Source organism: Salvelinus fontinalis, chromosome 1, assembly GCF_029448725.1.
Source record: "Salvelinus fontinalis isolate EN_2023a chromosome 1, ASM2944872v1, whole genome shotgun sequence".
Taxonomy (NCBI): Eukaryota; Metazoa; Chordata; class Actinopteri; order Salmoniformes; family Salmonidae; genus Salvelinus; species Salvelinus fontinalis.
The window spans coordinates 35,576,750-35,596,016 of NC_074665.1; the positions used below are offsets into that span (position 1 = coordinate 35,576,750).

The 19,267-nt window shown below is 42.8% G+C and overlaps 2 protein-coding genes and 1 long non-coding RNA gene across 4 annotated transcripts in view; 1 reads left to right on the forward strand and 2 right to left on the reverse strand.

Moving 5' to 3' along the window:
* Nucleotides 1–7,945: 7,945 nt before the first annotated feature.
* Nucleotides 7,946–9,138, reverse strand: LOC129853758 (putative nuclease HARBI1). Its single transcript, XM_055920130.1, has 2 exons — nucleotides 8,807–9,138; nucleotides 7,946–8,718 (listed from the first exon to the last, which is right to left on the reverse strand). Exons 1-2 carry the CDS (start codon nucleotides 8,916–8,918, stop codon nucleotides 8,348–8,350), a joined length of 483 nt encoding a protein of 160 aa, XP_055776105.1. The 5' UTR covers nucleotides 8,919–9,138; the 3' UTR covers nucleotides 7,946–8,347.
* Nucleotides 9,139–10,417: 1,279 nt separating this feature from the next.
* On the reverse strand, nucleotides 10,418–11,710 carry LOC129853773 (uncharacterized). The gene is made up of 3 exons (XR_008759177.1): nucleotides 10,858–11,710; nucleotides 10,594–10,770; nucleotides 10,418–10,503 (listed from the first exon to the last, which is right to left on the reverse strand). It is a non-coding gene; the product is annotated as an uncharacterized LOC129853773 (long non-coding RNA).
* A 71-nt stretch (nucleotides 11,711–11,781) lies between these two features.
* Nucleotides 11,782–19,267, forward strand: part of LOC129853763 (suppressor of fused homolog) — a 32,754-nt gene continuing 25,268 nt past the window's right edge. For both annotated transcript variants that reach the window (XM_055920154.1, XM_055920143.1), the window contains exon 1: nucleotides 11,782–12,316. In XM_055920154.1, the coding sequence (XP_055776129.1) occupies nucleotides 12,168–12,316 (149 nt within the window). In that variant the 5' untranslated portion in view covers nucleotides 11,782–12,167. The remainder of the gene's footprint in view (nucleotides 12,317–19,267) is intronic.

Consider the following 19,267-nt stretch of genomic DNA (forward strand, 5'->3'; position numbering starts at 1 on the left):
ATCAATGCCACTTCATATAATGTTTACATACCCTACATAACTCATCTCATATGTATATACTGTACTCTATACCATCTACTGAATCTTGCCTGTGCCGCACGGCCATCTCTCATCCATATGTACATATTCTTATTCATTCCTTTACAGCTGTGTGTATAAGGTAGTTGTGAAATTGTTAGATTACTTGTTCGATATTACTGCACGGTCGGAACTAGAAGCACAAGCATTTCCCTACACTCACATTAACATCTGCTAACCATGTGTATGTGACCAATAAAATTAGATTTGATTTGACTACAGACTTGGATTCTATCCCAGGCTGCGTCATAGCTGGCCGTGACGGCGAGACCTGTGAAGCGGCTCACAATTGGCCCATCGTCGTCTGGGTTAGGGGAGGGTTTTGCCAGCCGGGATATCCTCTCCTCATCGTGCTCTAGTGACTCCTTGTGGCGGGCCGGGCACCTGCAAGCTGGCTTTGGTTGTCAGTTGGATGGTGTTTCTTCCGACAAATTGGTGCAGCTGGCTTCCGGGTTAAGTGAGCAGTGTGTCAAGAATCAGTGCAGATTGGCAGGGTTGTGTTTCGGAGGACGCATGCTCTCGACCTTTGCCTTTCCCGAGTCCATAGGGGAGTTGCAGCGATGAGACAAGACTAACTACCAATTGGATACCATGAATAAAAAATAAATGTTATACAGACAATAAAGAAGAGGAGAGAGTAGTGGGAGAAAGACAGCGAACATTGCGATGGTGCATGACCATCTGGGTAGGGGCTGAGTAGCTAGGGTTGGAGGAAAGGGAGACAGAAAAGAAAGCAAAGTAGTGATCAGAGACCTGGAGGGGGGTTGCGGTGAGATTAGTAGAAGAACAGCCTCTAGTAAAGGTGAGGTCAAGTGTATTGCCTGCCTTGTGAGTTGGAGGGGATTGGGAAAAGGTGAGGTCAAAAGAGGCAAGGAGGGGAAAGAGAGTCGCCAAGTACGAAGAGCGGTGAGCCATCAGGAAATGAGCTTATCAAGGTGTCAAGCTCAAGGAGGAACTCTCCAAGGGCAACTGGTGGGCTATAGCTGTCATCAATGTTAAGCTTGAGTGGACAAGTGACAGTGACAGCATGTAATTCAAATTAGCAGACTGACAGGTGAGAGAGTGAGAAAAGAGAAAATCTCCAGTTAGAAGAAATGAGTAGCCCTGTGCCACCACCGCGATGACCAGATGCTCTTGGACTATGAGAGAAACAGTAATCAGATGAAGAGAGAGCAGCTGGAGTAGCTGGAGTAGCTGTGTACTCTGGGGTGACTGAAGGGCAGCACAAGGCTGAAATTAACTTGGCGTTCTTGAACGCGGATTGGCAGTTCCAAACTCTACCAGAGACCTGAAATTCCACATGGGTTGTGCGTGCAAGGTATACTAAATTAGAAGGGTTGCAGCCAAGGGGTGGGGAGCATCTGTCAAGGCAACAAGGAGCGAACGGGTATTTAAAACTCACACATAGTGGCCAATGCTACAAAAGAGCAAAGTGAGATAATCAGAAAATAACTAGGTAAGATACCAAGAAAATGTGTCTCCTTGCCTATGAAACAGACACATTTGGGAAACTGAACGCAAACATGCAGGGGAAACATTATGCAGATGAGTGACCGAATCAGTGGATTCAGAGGTAAGAATTCTCTTTGTAGAGGGAGTATTTCAAAAGCGAACCGTGCCCACTTCCCTCGGCTGTGTGTTTTCAACAGAAAACAGCATCAGTAAGTGTCTCACACGAGTGATGACTGCTCACCCCCAACGCTTGGAAGAGCACTTTGGGACCTACTTTCCATTACGTTTGACTGTGATCCTGGCTCAGTTGACATGCAAGGAAGTGGAATCGAACAGCTGATCGAGTTGGCATGTCACCAAATCCATTCACGGGTCACTATGGCGGAGTTTTGGGTCCTGACTCAAATGGAATACCCTGCTGTCTCCCTCTGAGCATTAATGCCGCATTCAAAACAACTAGGTACTCGGAACTGGGAACTAAGAAATCTCAGACTTCCGACTTCAGTGCATTCAAGACAACTGGGAACTCAGAAAAAAAATTGCTCCGACTGGGAAAAATCATTTTGAATTGTCATCCAACTCGGAATTCCAACTCAGGAGCTCAGGCCTATTTCTAGAGCTCTGAGTTTCTGACCTGAAAATCACTGACATCATGATATTACCTCATATTTCTCAGTGTTCCCAGTTGTCTTGAAAGCACCATGAGTGCTCTCGTTTCCATTAAAACCTAATATCGATCCAGGCTGAATTTGACAGCAGAGATGAGGTGCGCACTGTCGACTATGCCCCCTGACTTTGAGAAGTTGTGACAGAACACACATCAAGCACACCCCTCTCATTAGTGGTGGTGAGATAAGATACATTATGTCAGACTAATTTGCAATTGACTGTCATCATAGCCCCACATTAAAAGTATGTGATGGTGAGTTGAGTCCTGGGGTCACTGATGCCATAAAAGGTGTGTAGACAGATGAAAACAAGAATCAATTAAATTAATGTTACCTTGTAATGTTTGGATTGTTTCAATAGTTAATAAAGAGCTATGAATGTTGATCTATTTTATTGTACTGTAAGTGCCATGGATTTATTGTTACAGGGAATCTGTTATTTTTGTTTGTCAGATGGTGGATAGTTCAAAGAGGGAGCGACACAAGGGTGCACCCCTATCATTTAAATTGAGTTGATTAGAATCTGGTGTGTTTTCCTGTCTTTTGTTTTAACTAGCAAAGTGCAAAGACATTTTAATTCAGGTTGGGCGTGAGTTTGCTTGAATTTGGTTAAAAGGACAGTGAATTTGTTCATACGTTGAGAACTTGCTACGTCGTGACGTGACTCATTAATGTGATAACTGTTATTTATTGAATCAATTAACCATGTTTAATTGTTACCCGATTAAATTGTTCATTAGGAATTTGGGGCACCACGGAATAAGTTGTTTATAGATTTACCATCTCCCGAATTAAACTAAAGATATGTTATATACCGATAACAGTCACTTATTAATCATTACCTCATATCAATCTCATTCTGAATGTCACAGACTTCTTGAAACTGCACAAACCAGAGTCTTACTGATCATTCCGTACCACACAAATGTATTTGATTGTTTATTTACTAACAAACCAAATGATAACACAGGATACACACACACACACGGTATAGGTTATTGATTAAAAAAGAGGTCCCTTGCGGACTTACACAATATGACACTTGTTACAAAAGATGGAGAGTTAAAGAGAGAGAGAGAGAGAGAGAGAGAGAGAGAGAGAGAAAACACTTAGATACATTTGGGAACTACGCTCACAGTAATCCTAATAGCTTGCCCCGAACTGCCGCCTGTTTGGATAAGAAGTAATGCATGTATTTACGTGTTGAAGGTCTTCGTCGTGTATCTCTGTTAGACCCAGGCCTTCGTGAAAAGGGTTCCGCGTCGTGAAAAGTGTTAGATTGGGCCTTCTCCTTAGTTCGTAAGTGTAAGGCTCTGATTGTCCACAAGAGGTCACAATGTCCTTCTCCTTAGTTGACTGTGTTTACTTTCACTCGTTCTGGAAGAGTGGTCTTCTGAGGACAGTTAATCAGCTGTGTCGATGATCCACAGAGTTGTGATGAGAGCAGTGTGATCGATGATGATTTGAAGAGAATAACCGGATGGTCCTACTTAAATTCACTTTCTTAGATACAGAACTTAGAACAGCTACCCGTAACATTGATTGTTAGAGGCTACTTTGTCGTCTTCAACTTGTGTTGATTTTCAGGGTCGTGACCAATGGAGACCTAGCTGCAGCTTGAGTCCTTCTAGTCTGGTAAGTTAATTCTTAACTCAGTCTTTTAAACTCTTGGGTAAAAGGGGTGTTTCCGTCATACTGACACGCTCTCTGAGTTCTCTCGGGCGTGGCTAGTTATGGAGCAAAACATAATCAAAAACTATGGTCTCGTTAGAAAACTAAAATCACATTCCTATCTTAACAGAAATATTCTCTTCATCCTTGATATTTCCTACACAGCGTAAAGGATGTAAACCTGATATACACAGTCTGAAAGCTCTTCAAGTTACAATATCACTTTTAGACCCTTTTTAATGACGACACAAAATATACATACATTTCCCATATCTCTCCTCATTCCCCACATTTGGATGTTGAAATATATTGTCTCAGTGTTCACTTTTGGACGTTAGAGTTTTTGGGCTGCAAAATGTCTCTGTAACAAAGAGACATTCCAATCCCCATACAGAGACCAAAAAGAGTCATCTGCTGCATACAATTTACAATTGGTGTGAGGTGTCATAAAACCCCCACACCAATCCCTCCTCCCCTCTGTGGGTGAGAGGGATCTGTAGACATTGCTCCATTGTAACCTGATCTTTGGATCCCCACAGGAGAGTCATGACACGACCAAGCTCCTGTTTGTTTCAGACACACATAGTTTTTTCTCTTAAAGATCATTCTGAACTGAACACATGTGTAACCTCGTTAAGTCTTAGCCTATTGGTGATAGTCATTTACTCTGTGTTATTCTGTAATGTATCATGTATTTCATGTACACTGTTAAATATATGGCCAGTAGCCACCCAAGCAAGGCCTATCTGAAATACGAAAATGATCAATCAAATCGCCAGGTAGCCTATTGTTCTAGGCAAAGATGAGTCAGTGTCACGATCGTCTTCGTGAGGGAGAGAGGACCAAGGCGCAGCGTGTGCAAAATACATCTTTATTTTGGAAGAGAGAAAAAACACGAAACGAACACTATACACAAACTAACAAAACAACAAACGACCGTGACGCTAAATAACGTAAGTGCACAGACAAGCAATAAACGTTCAACATAGACAACACCCCACAAAAGCCTACTGCCTATGGCTGCCTTAAGTATGGCTCCCAATCAGAGACAATGAATGACAGCTGTCTCTGATTGAGAACCAATCCAGGCAGCCATAGACATAACTAGACACCACTACTCTACTCTGCGCCATACACATACAACACCCCTAGACATTACAAAACACATACCTTCCCCATGTCACACCCTGACCTAACTAAAAAACTTAAAGAAAACAAAGAATACTAAGGCCAGGGCGTGACAGTCAGTAGTAGATTGCTAAACTATATTTTACATAACAACACAGGGCGAGACCCAGATGCAGATGGTTCGAGTCTCCGATATTTATTAAAATACAAGGGGTAGGCAATAGGCAGGTAGAGGACAGGGAGAAGTTCATTAATTAGGTCAGAGTCAAAAAGGTACAGGGCGGCAGGCAGGCTCGAGGTCAGGGCAGACTGAAAAGGTCAGAACCAGGAGGGCTAGGAAAACAGATTAGGCGAGACACAGGACCACGGCGAAACACATGCTGGTAGGCTTGACAAGACGAACTAGCAACAGACAAACAGAGAACACAAGTATAAATGCACTGGGGATAATGGGGAAGATGGGTGACAACTGGAGGGGGGTGGAGACAAGCACAAAGACAGGTGAAACAGATCAGGGTGTGGCAATTTTATATGGATGATGCCTACAGTGTTTGCCAGGCCAAACTGTAGGAAATAAAATAAGTTATTTCTCATCACTGATCTGGATATGCGCACCAATGCTAATGACTGGTCATTGATCAACAATCAAGATGTTACATTTTTTAGGTTGTGAAGCACAATGAAAATGTATTGATGACTTGTGTGCAGTGGGTTCAGAACAACAGTAACAAAAAAGTTATACCACCACAGAAAAGGACACTTTGGAGACTGGAAAGGCAAAGGGGCATGTGCCCTATCTGTGCATGTGCCTGCTATGATGATCCAAATCAGTTTCAAGTTGAAGTGGATTTACAAAGGATTTAAATGGACATGTAAAATCTGATTTTATGAAGTATCAATAACTCAGCCATCTCTTAACCAATCCCTCAACTAAGTTAAGAGATGTACCATTGCCATACCGAATTTGGTGTAATTTGGACCTATGGTTCATGAGAATAAATTTTTCAAAGGTTTTCCAAAATGTCCAAGATGGAGGAAAATCTATTCTGACGGACCATATGGGTCATTGAGGCAAATTTGTTCAGCATGAGGAAAGATGGGTCATTGAGGCAAATGTGTTCAGCATGAGGAAAGACACTGACATGCACAGTTTTAAGGCTCTAGGTCAAACGGGGCAGCGGATATGAGGTTTTAAGTGAGATTGCTTACAACAGCGCCACCTATAGGCCCATTTGTGCCATTATATTTGACCAAGTTACGATTGGCTAGTAGTTTCTGTGTGCCAAATTAGAAAAAAAGTTACCAATCTATGCTTGAGTTATTTGACCATGTCAAGAAAAACATCTAAGAATAGCAATAGGTTTCCCAGCGAACTAATTATATCACTGCCAAAGTTTTGGCTTTTTATTTAACTAGGCAAGTCAGTTAAGAACAAATTCTTATTTACAATGAAGGCCTAACCCTAACGCTGGGCCAATTGTGCGCCGCCCTATGGGACTTCCAATCACGGCCGGTTGTGATACATCCTGGAATCGAACCGGGGTCTGTAGTGACACCTCTAGCACTGAGAAGCAGTGCCTTAGACCGCTGCGCCTCTCTGTAGACTTGATACCATAGCCATGCATTTCTGGAATATTGCATTTGAGCAAAGATGCAAATGTATGTACATGCATCTCTGGAATACATTTCAAGGCAGGGATAGGCAACTCCAGTCCTTGGGGGCCAGAGTGGTGTGGTGTCACACTCTTCTCCCATCCCTAGCAAACGCAGCTGATTAAACTAATTGCATTCTAAACTGAAGATCATGATTAGTTGATTATTGGAGTCAGGTGTGTTAGCTGGGGCTGTGACACCAATCAGTTCACCCCGGAGACTGGAGATGGCCATCCCTGTTTTAAGGCATTACATGCACTTTAGGAAAGATGCAAATGAATCTTCATGTATTTTGAATAGCTTTTAAATATATTGAAATCTATTATATTTTTTTGCTGGCTAAATTCCCAAAATGGCCCTCATAACCTTTTAATGTCTATGCTCATACCATCATGGGAACCAAATCATCTCAAGCTTCATCTCCTCTCCTCCCCCCTTTAACTCTTTTCGCTAGGTCGTTGCCTTGTAAAATAAGGGTAAATAACTTTATTATTGGAAATGTATTGGAAATAAATATGATATCTGGTATTGAACATGTATTTTCTTAGGGGCGAAAATAACTGCAACATTCAGGGGCCTGTTGCACAAAACTAGGATAAGGGATTAAGCCAGGATATCTTGGTGATCCTGGCTCAATTGATCCGTAATCCGGTTGCACTAAAGATGGATAGGGGGCAGGAGGATATGTTATGGTATAAATTACCATGGAGATTTATTCTGTGGAGCTAGCCTGCTCCAGACCAGGCTAAATTCCAGGATCTATTTAATCTCATCCCTAATGTCAGTCAGCAGTCACCACAAATGGAAACCAATAGTTATTTCACTGCTCACTATACATTGTTATCACATATAACTAGACCCACTGTCATTATTTAAACGTTTGTGATCATTAATTTCAATGATTTAGGATAAAAAATAATTTTTAGATGATGTTGCTATTAGATAATTTACAGTTTCCCATAGACTATAAGGCTATATATAAAATGATAGAATATTAGGGCCACAGAGGGGGAAAAAAACACAAGTAATAATATTGTAACCAGTTGTTTTAAAGGAGGACAGTTGTTAAAATGACAGACGTGGGGCATTTCGTGAAATTGTACTTCAGTATGGTTTCATAAACAAAGACATGCTGATGTGCCAGAATATTAAGTATCACATTGTCATAAGTATCAAAACTGTAAAAACAATATGTAGCTTTTCTGCAGAAAGAACCAGCCTCAAATTTATGACTTTATCCTTTTTCTTCAGTGTGGCCCTAGTACTCTGTCATATAAACAAATACACATTCCATATGAATATAAAAACACAATGTGTAACATTATGTTCCTTTATTGAATAAGGACAAAACAAAGCAGGTAAACCATCAGCTCCTTTCGAAACTGAAGTCACAGTGACTCTACAAGATGGAAAGCACAGAATCCAAGCATATTATACAAAATGATACATACACATTCAAAGGTCTGTATATAACACACCCTGCATGTCTGCACACTAAAATAAATGCAGGACAAATCCATACACATCAACTGAACAGACAAATGAATGGATGCAGTAGCCTCCCTGCAGCCTTGTATTACACACAGTATACCGCACAAACATCATAAGAGGCCAAATTCGTAAAAAAACGAACCCAAAAAAACCCAAATTCCTCTGCCACCGCAGGACATATTTAACCAAAATTGAAAGCACACATACTAACTAAAATAATTCAACACATATTGGTCCCTCAGCAGCCGACCACTGTCGTCATCAGAGAAGATTGCCGGATTGTCCCAGTCCATGGCTGGTGGCACTCTGGGGGCCCTCTCCTTCCTCAGGCAGGCCACATTGTGGAGGACAGCACAAGCCACAGTAATATCACATGCCCTAACAGGGCTGACCCTTAATTTGTGAAGGCAGTGAAAGCGTGCCTTCAGGAGGCCAAAGGTCATTTCAACTCTGGCCCTGGTCCTGGCATGGGCATGGTTGTAGGCCTGCTGTGCTTCCTGGGGGTCTGTGAAAGGTGTCAGGAGAAAAGGCTGGCAGCCATACCCCCTGTCTCCCAGCAACACACCAGAGAATTCACCTGTCAACACAAAATCTCATCATTACTACCTCAAACACAGTGATATTCTTGAGCCATGATGGTTATAAATAGGGGTTGTGTGGCTTACCTTGTGATAGGCACTGATAGATTTCAGAGGCCCGAAAGATTCTGGAGTCATGGACTGAGCCAGGCCATTTTGCCACAACATTGCTGATCACACAGTCAGCATTGCAGACCATCTGAAATCATAAGATGAGGAATATTACACCAATCAATGCACATCACTGGCAATGCAGAGTGTTCGTCAATGGACAATATCAAAAAGTTATGTTCACCTGAACATTAATGCTGTGAAAGGATTTCCTATTCACAAAATCGCCCTCAAGGGCACCTGAGGGGGCTTTTATCCTTATGTGTGTGCAGTCCACTGCACCAATGACATTGGGGAAACCTGTCACACAAAGTAATGAGTATCCTACTATGTGTTAACAGTTGTCCTGTAATTTGTAGATCCTCTTACCTGCAATCCTATAGAACTCCTCTTTGATGTCACAGAGTCTTCTGTGGCCAGGGAAGGAGATGAAGACATCTGCTAATGCTTTGATAGCCAGACACACACTCCTTATTGTGCGGCAAATTGTGGCACAAACCATTTGCTCCACACTCAGTGCATGGCTCCGTGCAGTGCGGTGCTTAATCCTGGGACCCAGTAGTCTGCATAGATACCTGATGCCATCTGCAGAAAACCTGTATCTTTCATATAGATGGTCATCAGGGAAGGCCAGTGGGTCCAACCGGTCCCTGAAGACCCTTTCTCGCCTGAAGGCTCTCCTCAGCACAAGTGCTTCTTCATCCACCACATCTCGCACGAATGGGCATGCCATTGTCAGAGCAGAAAGGAACACACAATTTTGGGCCTTCATATAGGCTAGTGGCCACACCTGGTGCTGGGGGGGGTGGGCAAAAGAGGGCGATGCCTTATAACGATGACTTGGTTGTACTGATTGCTGGGAAAATAAAAAAAAAAACTTAGAAAGATGCCACCGTCCTGTGTGCTCACAATAAGAGCTCATATGTCATGGCTCACTTGACTTTACGAGAATATACCTAATTTTTATTTTGAGCTGTGTCATCTTCTTGGAGCTGGGGGAGGAAAGAAAAATAATGATTAATACATTTGTGTTACAGTTAGCATACAGTGTACATTGAAGGCATATCTCACCTCCCTCTCAAGTTTTTTTATTTCAAGGTCCAGTTTCCTAATTGTCCTCTTTTTTATTTTGGACTCCAGTGCAAGATTTTCCATCTTTTTCTTCTTGTACTGAATGTCTATGTCTGCCAGTTCTATTTGGCGCCGGAGGTGGTTGCCATACAACTTTCTGATAGCTTGTGAGCTCTGTGAACACAATACAATTAGTGCAGCTGGAATTTGGCAGGATGTGGTGTCCTTTTATTAATACGCACTATGTTGCCAGGCTGGTTTTCCCACTGTATAGCATCTGGGTCCTGTAAAAGAAATTAGATTTTTTGATTTTGATGACTCCTCCTCACCATTGTAGAGTAAATAGTACTTTCACAGTCTTAACATGATACCTCATGCCTTCTGGAATCCAGAGAGATGGTCTCCTCCTCATCATCGTCTCCATCATGTGCTGTTGCTGCTGTACTGGGGCCTTCACCCTATCACATTTAATCGGATTCATATTGAAGCTAGTAGACAAGACATGCCAGGCCTACAGTATGCCTTTGATGGAGTGCTCACTGGATCAGCATCGTCTGGTGCTTGTGCTGGTGGCTCTAACAGGAACACAGTGCTGCCAGACACTGCAAGACAATAGGTAAACCAAAGTCAGACAGTCCAAATTGATTCAATATGAATGTGGTTGTATCCCATGTAGAGATGGAAGGACATACCTTGAATGAAGCGGGTGGCATCTTGGGAGGAACCTATGCTCGTCTCTTTCCCCCCAGGGATCCCCTCTAAGACGGGCCTGCCTTTATTTAGCTCCAAGGCCATGTCCTCTGCTGGGGTAAGGTCAGCCTTTGGTGACCCACCACCCGTGCCTTGTCTGTGGGTATTCTTTTTCACTGCTAAAACAGTACAGACAATGTGTGAGCAGGCACCTTCTGGGTACAATATATGCTTGTGCTTTGTTAAATATTAGTCAGGGACCATACCATTCTGCAGAATGTTCTTGTATTTGATTTTGACCTGCTGCCATGTCCGTTTATGTTTAATCTACACACACACACACACACACACACACACACACTTAATGGAGTCACACTGCAAAAAATTACTCGGTATTTTTGTCTTGTTTTCAGTAAAAATATCAAAAAATGTATCATAGCTTTATACAGTGTGATGGAGTTACTTTACACAATTTCACTCATATCTGCAGTGCATTTCAATTAAAAATTGAACCGTTTCATAATTACAGTACAACTGCATTTTTGGAGATGTGAATTAAATATTTGAATTGTAATTGTGATGTTTCAGCGGAGCGGTGACTGTGTAATTGTGCACTACTTACGCATTCAGGCGGTCTGCAATACTTTGCCACGCTTTTTCTCTTTGCTTTATCACTGTGGCGGTGTTGCCTTTTTTCTTAATTATATATTTTACCTCCTCGTATGCCTCCATGAGGATTTGTGCTTCCGACGGGGAAAAGTACGCGGCTCTAGTTGCCATGGTAAATCAGTTAATCTGTGATCTGTGGCGGGGTCTATTTGAGTGAGCCGTGAGCGCGCACCTATCCAGGATTGGTTTCACCTGGTTTAATGAATCCGTGTCTGCTCATCCTGGCTTGGTCTTTGTGCAACCAATTAAGCCTGGACGCACATGTTTTGGCTTCATTGAGCTCAGCTGAGTCATTTATCCCGGATGTCTTAATTCTACTTTTGTGCAACAGGCCCCAGAACTTTTCACCCTCAAAAATAAACACACATTATGATCAATTGTAATGTGATCACAAACTTGAGGAAAAAATGTTCATGTTCTTGCGAAAGGGGCTCAGGTAATGATTGACAATTGTTCAGCCAACCACATCTCTGTATTTGGAACCGCCTACCCAAGAATGGCACTTTGATTGGATTGAGTAAACATCACTCAATTAGTGGCGCATGTCCCGTAACCCCGGGTGAGTGGATGTCTCACTTAAGACCAATTGAATGATCTAAAATGATGTAAACCCCGTTCAAACGGGGCACCGGGACATGCAAAACGAGCTTGACCAGTTCCTCCGTTCCTGTCTACAGCCCAAACCAATGAGGAAAAGTTTTCATAGGTGGGAGCGAACAACATTGACTGGGGATAACAATCGTGGGGCGACAGTTTACTTTTGCTTCTAAGCAATATCAACAATTCAAAATACAGTTACTGTTGTTCCATCAACCAACAGTAAGCCGAGGGATTCTCCCTTATCTTCCCGAAGAAAGTAATTTGTGTCGCCCTTGGAGGTATTCCCAGCTTTCTGAAGCAGTAGGGGATGGACGAAGTGCGGCCTACCAGCGGACCAGCAGCCCCCGGCCTGGCGTCACTCTTCCCCCCGGGTCTGCAGGCAATCTACGGGGAATGCAGGCTCCTCTACCCCGACCAGGCCAACCCCTTACAAGTTACAGCCATTGTAAAATACTGGTGAGTAGATAACGTCTTCTTCTGGATACATAACTTTGTAAACCAGCTATGTTAACTTAGCTAGATAACAACCTTCCAAGGTAACAGGATACGGCGAGAACGTTAACTTAGCTAGTAGCCTAAAACTCAACGATTTACGATTGAGTTGAGGGGCGACTTTTTATTGAATCAAATATAAGACAGTAACATCAAAGACAAACAAAGAAATACAATTGTTATGACAACGTAAGAGAAAGTAACAAATCAAATTGTATTGGTCACATGCGCCGAATACAACAGGTGTAGAAGACCTGAGTGAAATGTTTACTTACAAGCCCATAACACAACACAATGTAATTTTAAGAAAAATACGTGTTAAGTAAAACATAGATAGTTAACAAATAATTAAAGAGGAGCAGTAAAATAACACTAGCGAGGCTATATACACGGGGTACCGGTTAGTCGTGGTAATAAACGCAGCTAAAAAAAGAAATGACCCTTTCTTTCAAAGATAATTAGTAAAAATCCAAATAACTTAACAGATCTTCATTGTAAAGTGTTTAAACACTAATTCCCATGCTTGTTCAATGAACCATAAACAATTAATGAACATGCACCTGTGGAACAGTTGTTAAGACACTGACCTCTGCAATTAAGGTCACAGTTATGGAAACTTAGGACACTAAAGAGGCCTTTCTACTGACTCTGAAAAACACAAAAAGAAAGATGCCCAAAGTCCCTGCTCATCTGAGTGAACGTGCCTTAGGCATGCTGCAAGGAGGACTGAAGATGTGACCAGGGCAGTAAATTGCAATGTCCGTACTGTGAGACGCCTAAGACGGGGAGACAGGTCAGACAGCTGATCGTCCTCGCAGTGGCAGACCACGTGTAGCAACACCTGCACAGGATCGGTATATCTGAACATCACACCAGGTACAGGATGGCAACAACAACAACTGCCTGAGTTACACAAGGAACGCACAATCCCTCCATCAGTGCTCAGACTGTCCGCAATAGGCTGAGAGATGCTGGACTGAGGGCTTGTTGCCTGTTGTAAGGCAGGTCCTCACCGGACATCACCGGCAACTACGTCGCCTATGGGCACAAACCCACCGCCGCTGGACCAGACAGGCCTGGCAAAAAGTGCTCTTCACTGACGAGTCGCGGTTTTGTCTCACCGGGGGTAATGGTCGGATTTGCGTTTATCGTCGAAGGAATGAGCGTTACACCGAGGCCTGTACTGTGGAGCTGGATCGATTTGGAGGGAGGGTCTGTCATGGTCTGGGGCCGTGTGTCACAACATCATCGGACTGAGCTTGTTGTCATTGCAGGCAATCTCAATGCTGTGCCTTACAGGGAAGACATCCTCCTCCCGTATGTGGTACCCTTCCTGCAGGCTCATCCTGACATGACCCTCCAGCATGACAATGGCACAAGCCATACTGCTCGTTCTGTGCAGGATTTCATGCAAGACAGGAATGTCAGTGTTCTGTCATGGCCAGCGACGAGCCCGCATCTCAATCCCATTGAGCACGTCTGGGACCTGTTGGATCGGAGCGTGAGGGCTAGAGCCATTCCCCCCAGAAATGTCCGGGAACTTGCAGGTGCTTTGGTGGAAGTGGGGTAACATCTCACAGCAAGAACGGTCAAATCTGGTGCAGTCCATGAGAAGGAGATGCACTGCAGTACCCAATGCAGCTGGTGGCCAGATACTGACAGTTACTTTTGACCCCCCCTCCCTCTTTGTTCAGGGACACATTATTCCATTTCTGTTAGTCATATGTCTGTGGAACTTGTTCAGTTTGTCTCAGTTGTTGAATCTTATGTTCATACAAATATCTACACAGGTTAAGTTTGCTGAAAATAAACGCAGTTGACAGTAAGAGGACTTATTTTTTTGCTGAGTTTATGTACATGTAGGTAGAGTTAGTGACTGCAAACATAATAAACCGAGAGTAGCAGCAGTGTAAAAGAGGGGAGAAATGCAAATAGTTTGGGTAGCCATTTGATTAGCTGTAAAGGAGTCTTATGGCTTGGGGGTAGAAGCTGTGAAGTCTTTTGGACCTAGACTTGGCGTTCCGGTACCACTTGCCATAGCAGAGACAACAGTCTATGACATGGGTGGCTGGGGTCTTTAGAACATTTTTAGGGCCTTCCTCTTCCTCTAACGCTTGGTATAGAGCTCCTGGATGGCAGGAAGCTTGGCCACGGTGATGTACTGGGCTGCACGCACTAGCCTTCGTAGTGCCTTGCTGTCGAAAGCCGAGCAGTTGCCACACCAGGCAGTGACGCTACCAGTCGGGATGCTCTCGATGGTGCAGTTGTAGAACCTTTTGAAGATCTGAGGACCCATGCCAAATCTTTTCAGTTTCCTGAGGGGGATTAGGCTTTGTTGTGCCCTCTTCATGACTTTCTTGGTGTGTTTGGGCCATGATAGTTTGTTGGTGATGTGGACACCAAGGAACTTGAATCTCTCAACCTGCTCCACTTCAGCCCTGTCGTTGAGAATGGAGGCGTGCTCGGTCCTCCTTTTCCTGTAGTCCATAATCAGCTCCTTTGTCTTGATCACATTGCAGGAGAGGTTGTTGTCCTGACAACACATGGCCAGGTCTTTGTCCTCCTCCCTAAATGCTGTCTCATCGTTGTCTGTGATTAGGCCTACCGCTGTTGTCATCAGCAAACTTAATGATGGTTTTGGAGTCGTGCCTGGCCATGCAGTCATGAGTGAACAGGGAGTACAGGAGGGGACTGAGGACTCACCCCTGAGAGGCCCCCGTGTTGAGGATCAGCGTGGCGAATGTGTTGTTACCTACCCTCACCACCTGGGTGCGGCCCGTGAGGAAGTCCAGGATCCAGTTGCAGAGGGACGTGTTTAGTCCCAAGGTCTTTAGCTTAATGATGAGCTTTGAGGACACTGTGGTGTTGAACGCTGATCTGTAGTCAATGAATAGCATTCTCACAAAGGTGTTCCTTTTGTCCAGGTGGGAAAGGGCAGTGTTGAGTGCAATAGAGATTGGGGAGTATGCAAATTAGGGGGGGGGGGGGTGGATTGGGTCTAGGGTCTCTGGGATAATGGTGTTGATGTGAGTCATGACCAGCCTTTCAAAGCACTTCATGGCTACAGACGTGAGTGCTACGGGTCAGTAGTCATTTCGACAGGTTACCTATGTGTTGTTGGGCACAGGGACTATGGGGGTCTGCTTCAAACTTGTTGATATTACAGACTCAGACAGGGAGAGGTTGAAAATGTCAGTGAAGACACTTGCCAGTTGGTCTGGCCCTGCGTCCTTGTGAGTGTTGACCTGGTTAAAGGTCTTAGTCACATCGGCTATGGAGACTGTGATCACAGTCACCCGGAACAGCTGATGCTCTCATGCATGTTTCAGTGTTGCTTGTCTCGACGCTGGCATAGAAGTAGTTTAGCTCGTCTGGTAGGCTCCTGTCACTGGGAAGCTCGCGGCTGTGGTTCCCCTTTGTAGTCTGTAATAGTTTGCAAGCCCTGCCCCATCGGACGAGCGTTGGAGCCGGTGTAGTACGATTCGATCTTAGTCCTGTATTGACGCTTTGCCTGTGATGGTTCATTGGAGGGCATAGCAGGATTTCTTATAAGCGTCCGTGTTAGTCTCTCACTCCTTGAAAGCAGTCATTCTAGCCTTAAGCTCAGTGCGGATGTTGCCTGTAATCATGGCTTCTGGTTGGGGTATGTATGTACAGTCACTGTGGGGATGATGTCATCGATGCACTTATTGAAGCCAGTGACTGATGTGGTGTATTCCTCAATGCCATCGGAAGAATCCCAGAACATTTTCCAGTTTGTGCTATTAAAACAGCTTAGCATCTGCTTCATCTGACCACATTTTTATTGACTGAGTCACTGGTGCTTCCTGTTTTTGCTTGTAAGCAGGAATCGAGAGGATATAATTTTGGTCAGATTTGCCAAATGGAGGGCGAAGGAGAGCTTTGTACACATCTTTGTTTTTAGTAAAGGTGTTTGAGTTTTTCCCCTCTGGTTGCACATTTAGTATGCTATTAGAAATGAGGTTAAACAGATTTAAAAACAAACGTAAGTTTCCTTGCATAAAAGTCCCCGGCCACTAGGACCGCCGTCTCAGTGAGTGTTTGCTTATGGCCGTATATAGCTCATTGAGTGCTGTCTTATTATCAGCATTGGTTTGTGGTGGTAAACAGACCACTACAAAGAATATAGATGTAAACTCTCTTGGTAAATAGTGTGGTCTACAGCCTATCATGAGATACTCTACCTCAGGCGAGTAAGACCTCGAGACTTCAATAAATTGTACACCAGCTGTTGTTTACAAATATACATAGATCCCCACCCCTTATATTATTATTATTTTTAATTTTTTTAGGTGTGTCAGCTTTATATTGCAGGAAGGTTGTTGCTTCCATCAATGTAATTGTCTGCATCTTTTCCAATCCCCCATCTTTTTTGGGGTAAATATATATATACATATACGTGCATACCCATACATATACATACATACATACTAGAGGTCGACCGATTAATCATAATGGCCGATTAATCGGGGCCGATTTCAAGTGTTCATAACAATCGGAAATCTGTATTTATGGGTGCCGATTTGCTGTATTTTTTTATTATTTTAATTTATTTTTTATTATTATAATTTTTTTTAACACACCTTTATTTAACTAGGCAAGTCAGTTAAGAACACATTCTTATTTTCAATGACGGCCTAGGAACGTTCTAACCTTGTCAGCTCGGGGGATCCAATCTTGCAACCTTACAGTTAGCTAGTCCAATGCTCTAACACTGATTATATTGCACTCCACGAGGAGCCTGCCTGTGCCGCGAATGCATTAAGCTAAGGTAAATTGCTAGCTAGCATTAAACTTATCTTATAAAAAACAATCAATCAATGACTGTCATTGCTCCAATATGTACTTAACCATAAACATCAATGCCTTTCTTAAAATCAATACACAAGTATATATTTTTAAACCTGCATATTTAGCTAAAATAAATCCAGGTTAGCAGGCAATATTAACCAGGTGAAATTGTGTCATTTCTCTTGCGTTCATTGCACGCAGAGTCAGGGTATATGCAACAGTTTGGCTCTTTGCGTACTAATTTGCCAGAATTTTACGTAATTATGACATACCATTGAAGGTTGTGCAATACTAACAGGAATATTTAGACTCATTGATGCCACCCGTTAGATAAAATACGGAACGGAATAAACATTTTGTTTTTCGAGGTGATAGTTTCCGGATTAGAGAGAAATAGTCGACACGTTATAATTCCTGTAATAACTTGCGGCTGAACTTGAAAGGGTTTCCTTCGTTACTTTACCGTTCATGTCTTCCATAGAGAATGTCTTGATCTACTTCAAATAAGGTCTGTTTCGTGCAGGCTTAAACCGCCTCAATGTTTTGATACCCGTGTAAATCTCACTAGGATAAGGTAACATTTGTCAACATATTTTCACAAATCCACTCTACAAAAAAAATGAGCTTCGCTTATATTTAGCCAATATTGATCAGAGTTACCTTGTCCTATGGATATCTACACAGTTATAAAATTGGCAAGGTGGTGTAAGCCTACACGAAACACAGACCTTATTTTAAGTGAATCTAAAAATATTCTATGGAATAAATGAAGGAACCGCTTTTCAGATTTTGCTAGAAGGTGTCATGGGAATTATGACTCACACTTTGGTCGTCAATTCTTACCATGCCCATTATTAAAATAGGATTTCCTGCATATAGAAATGACAGTTTTTGTTTTCAACATTCATCACAGGTAACTTAAACTCTATTTTTATTCAAACAGTTGAGAGTATTTGTCTCCTAAGCAGACTCTTCAGTATCATTGTCACTTCAGAGCTGTGTGTGTGAATTTATGTATTATATTAAGTTAAAATAAGTGTTCATTCAGTATTGTTGCAGTTGTCATTATTACAAAAATGTGTGTGTGTATGATATATATATATATATATTTATATACACTGCTCAAAAAAATAAAGGGAACACTTAAACAACACAATGTAACTCCAAGTCAATCACACTTCTGTGAAATCAAACTGTCCACTTAAGAAGCAACACTGATTGACAATAAATTTCACATGCTGTTGTGCAAATGGAATAGACAAAAGGTGGAAATTATAGGCAATTAGCAAGACACCCCCAATAAAGGAGTGGTTCTGCAGGTGGTGACCACAGACCACTTCTCAGTTCCTATGCTTCCTGGCTGATATTTTGGTCACTTTTGAATGCTGGCGGTGCTCTCACTCTAGTGGTAGCATGAGACGGAGTCTACAACCCACACAAGTGGCTCAGGTAGTGCAGCTCATCCAGGATGGCACATCAATGCGAGCTGTGGCAAGAAGGTTTGCTGTGTCTCAGCGTAGTGTCCAGAACATGGAGGCGCTACCAGGAGACAGGCCAGTACATCAGGAGACGTGGAGGAGGCCGTAGGAGGGCAACAACCCAGCAGCAGGACCGCTACCTCCGCCTTTGTTCAAGGAGGAGCACTGCCAGAGCCCTCTGAAATGACCTCTAGCAGGCCACAAATGTGAATGTTATGCCTGAAAAAGACAGTTATAAATTATTCTGTCTTAGTTAAAAAAATGTTTCATCTAGTAGGCTTTGATTAAATTTCCAATATCCTCGCCCACGTGGAAATTCTGTAAGAGTAATATATATGCCAATTATGTGATGATCTGACCGCATTCTGTCCCCTATCAACACTTTTTAAAAACTTTTAGTGCCAGAGAGAATGATATAAGAAAGTAATCAAGACGACTAGCTTGATTTAAGCCTCCGCAATGGATATCTCACTAGGTCAGGGTATTTAAGCCTCCATTATAGCCACTAATTCCAATATATCCATGACATTCATGATTTCTTTAAGAGGTTGATTTTCCTTTACGGTCCATAGAGGTATTTTAAGGCTGTATTTAAAATCTCCCACCATAATAATGGATTCTAGTG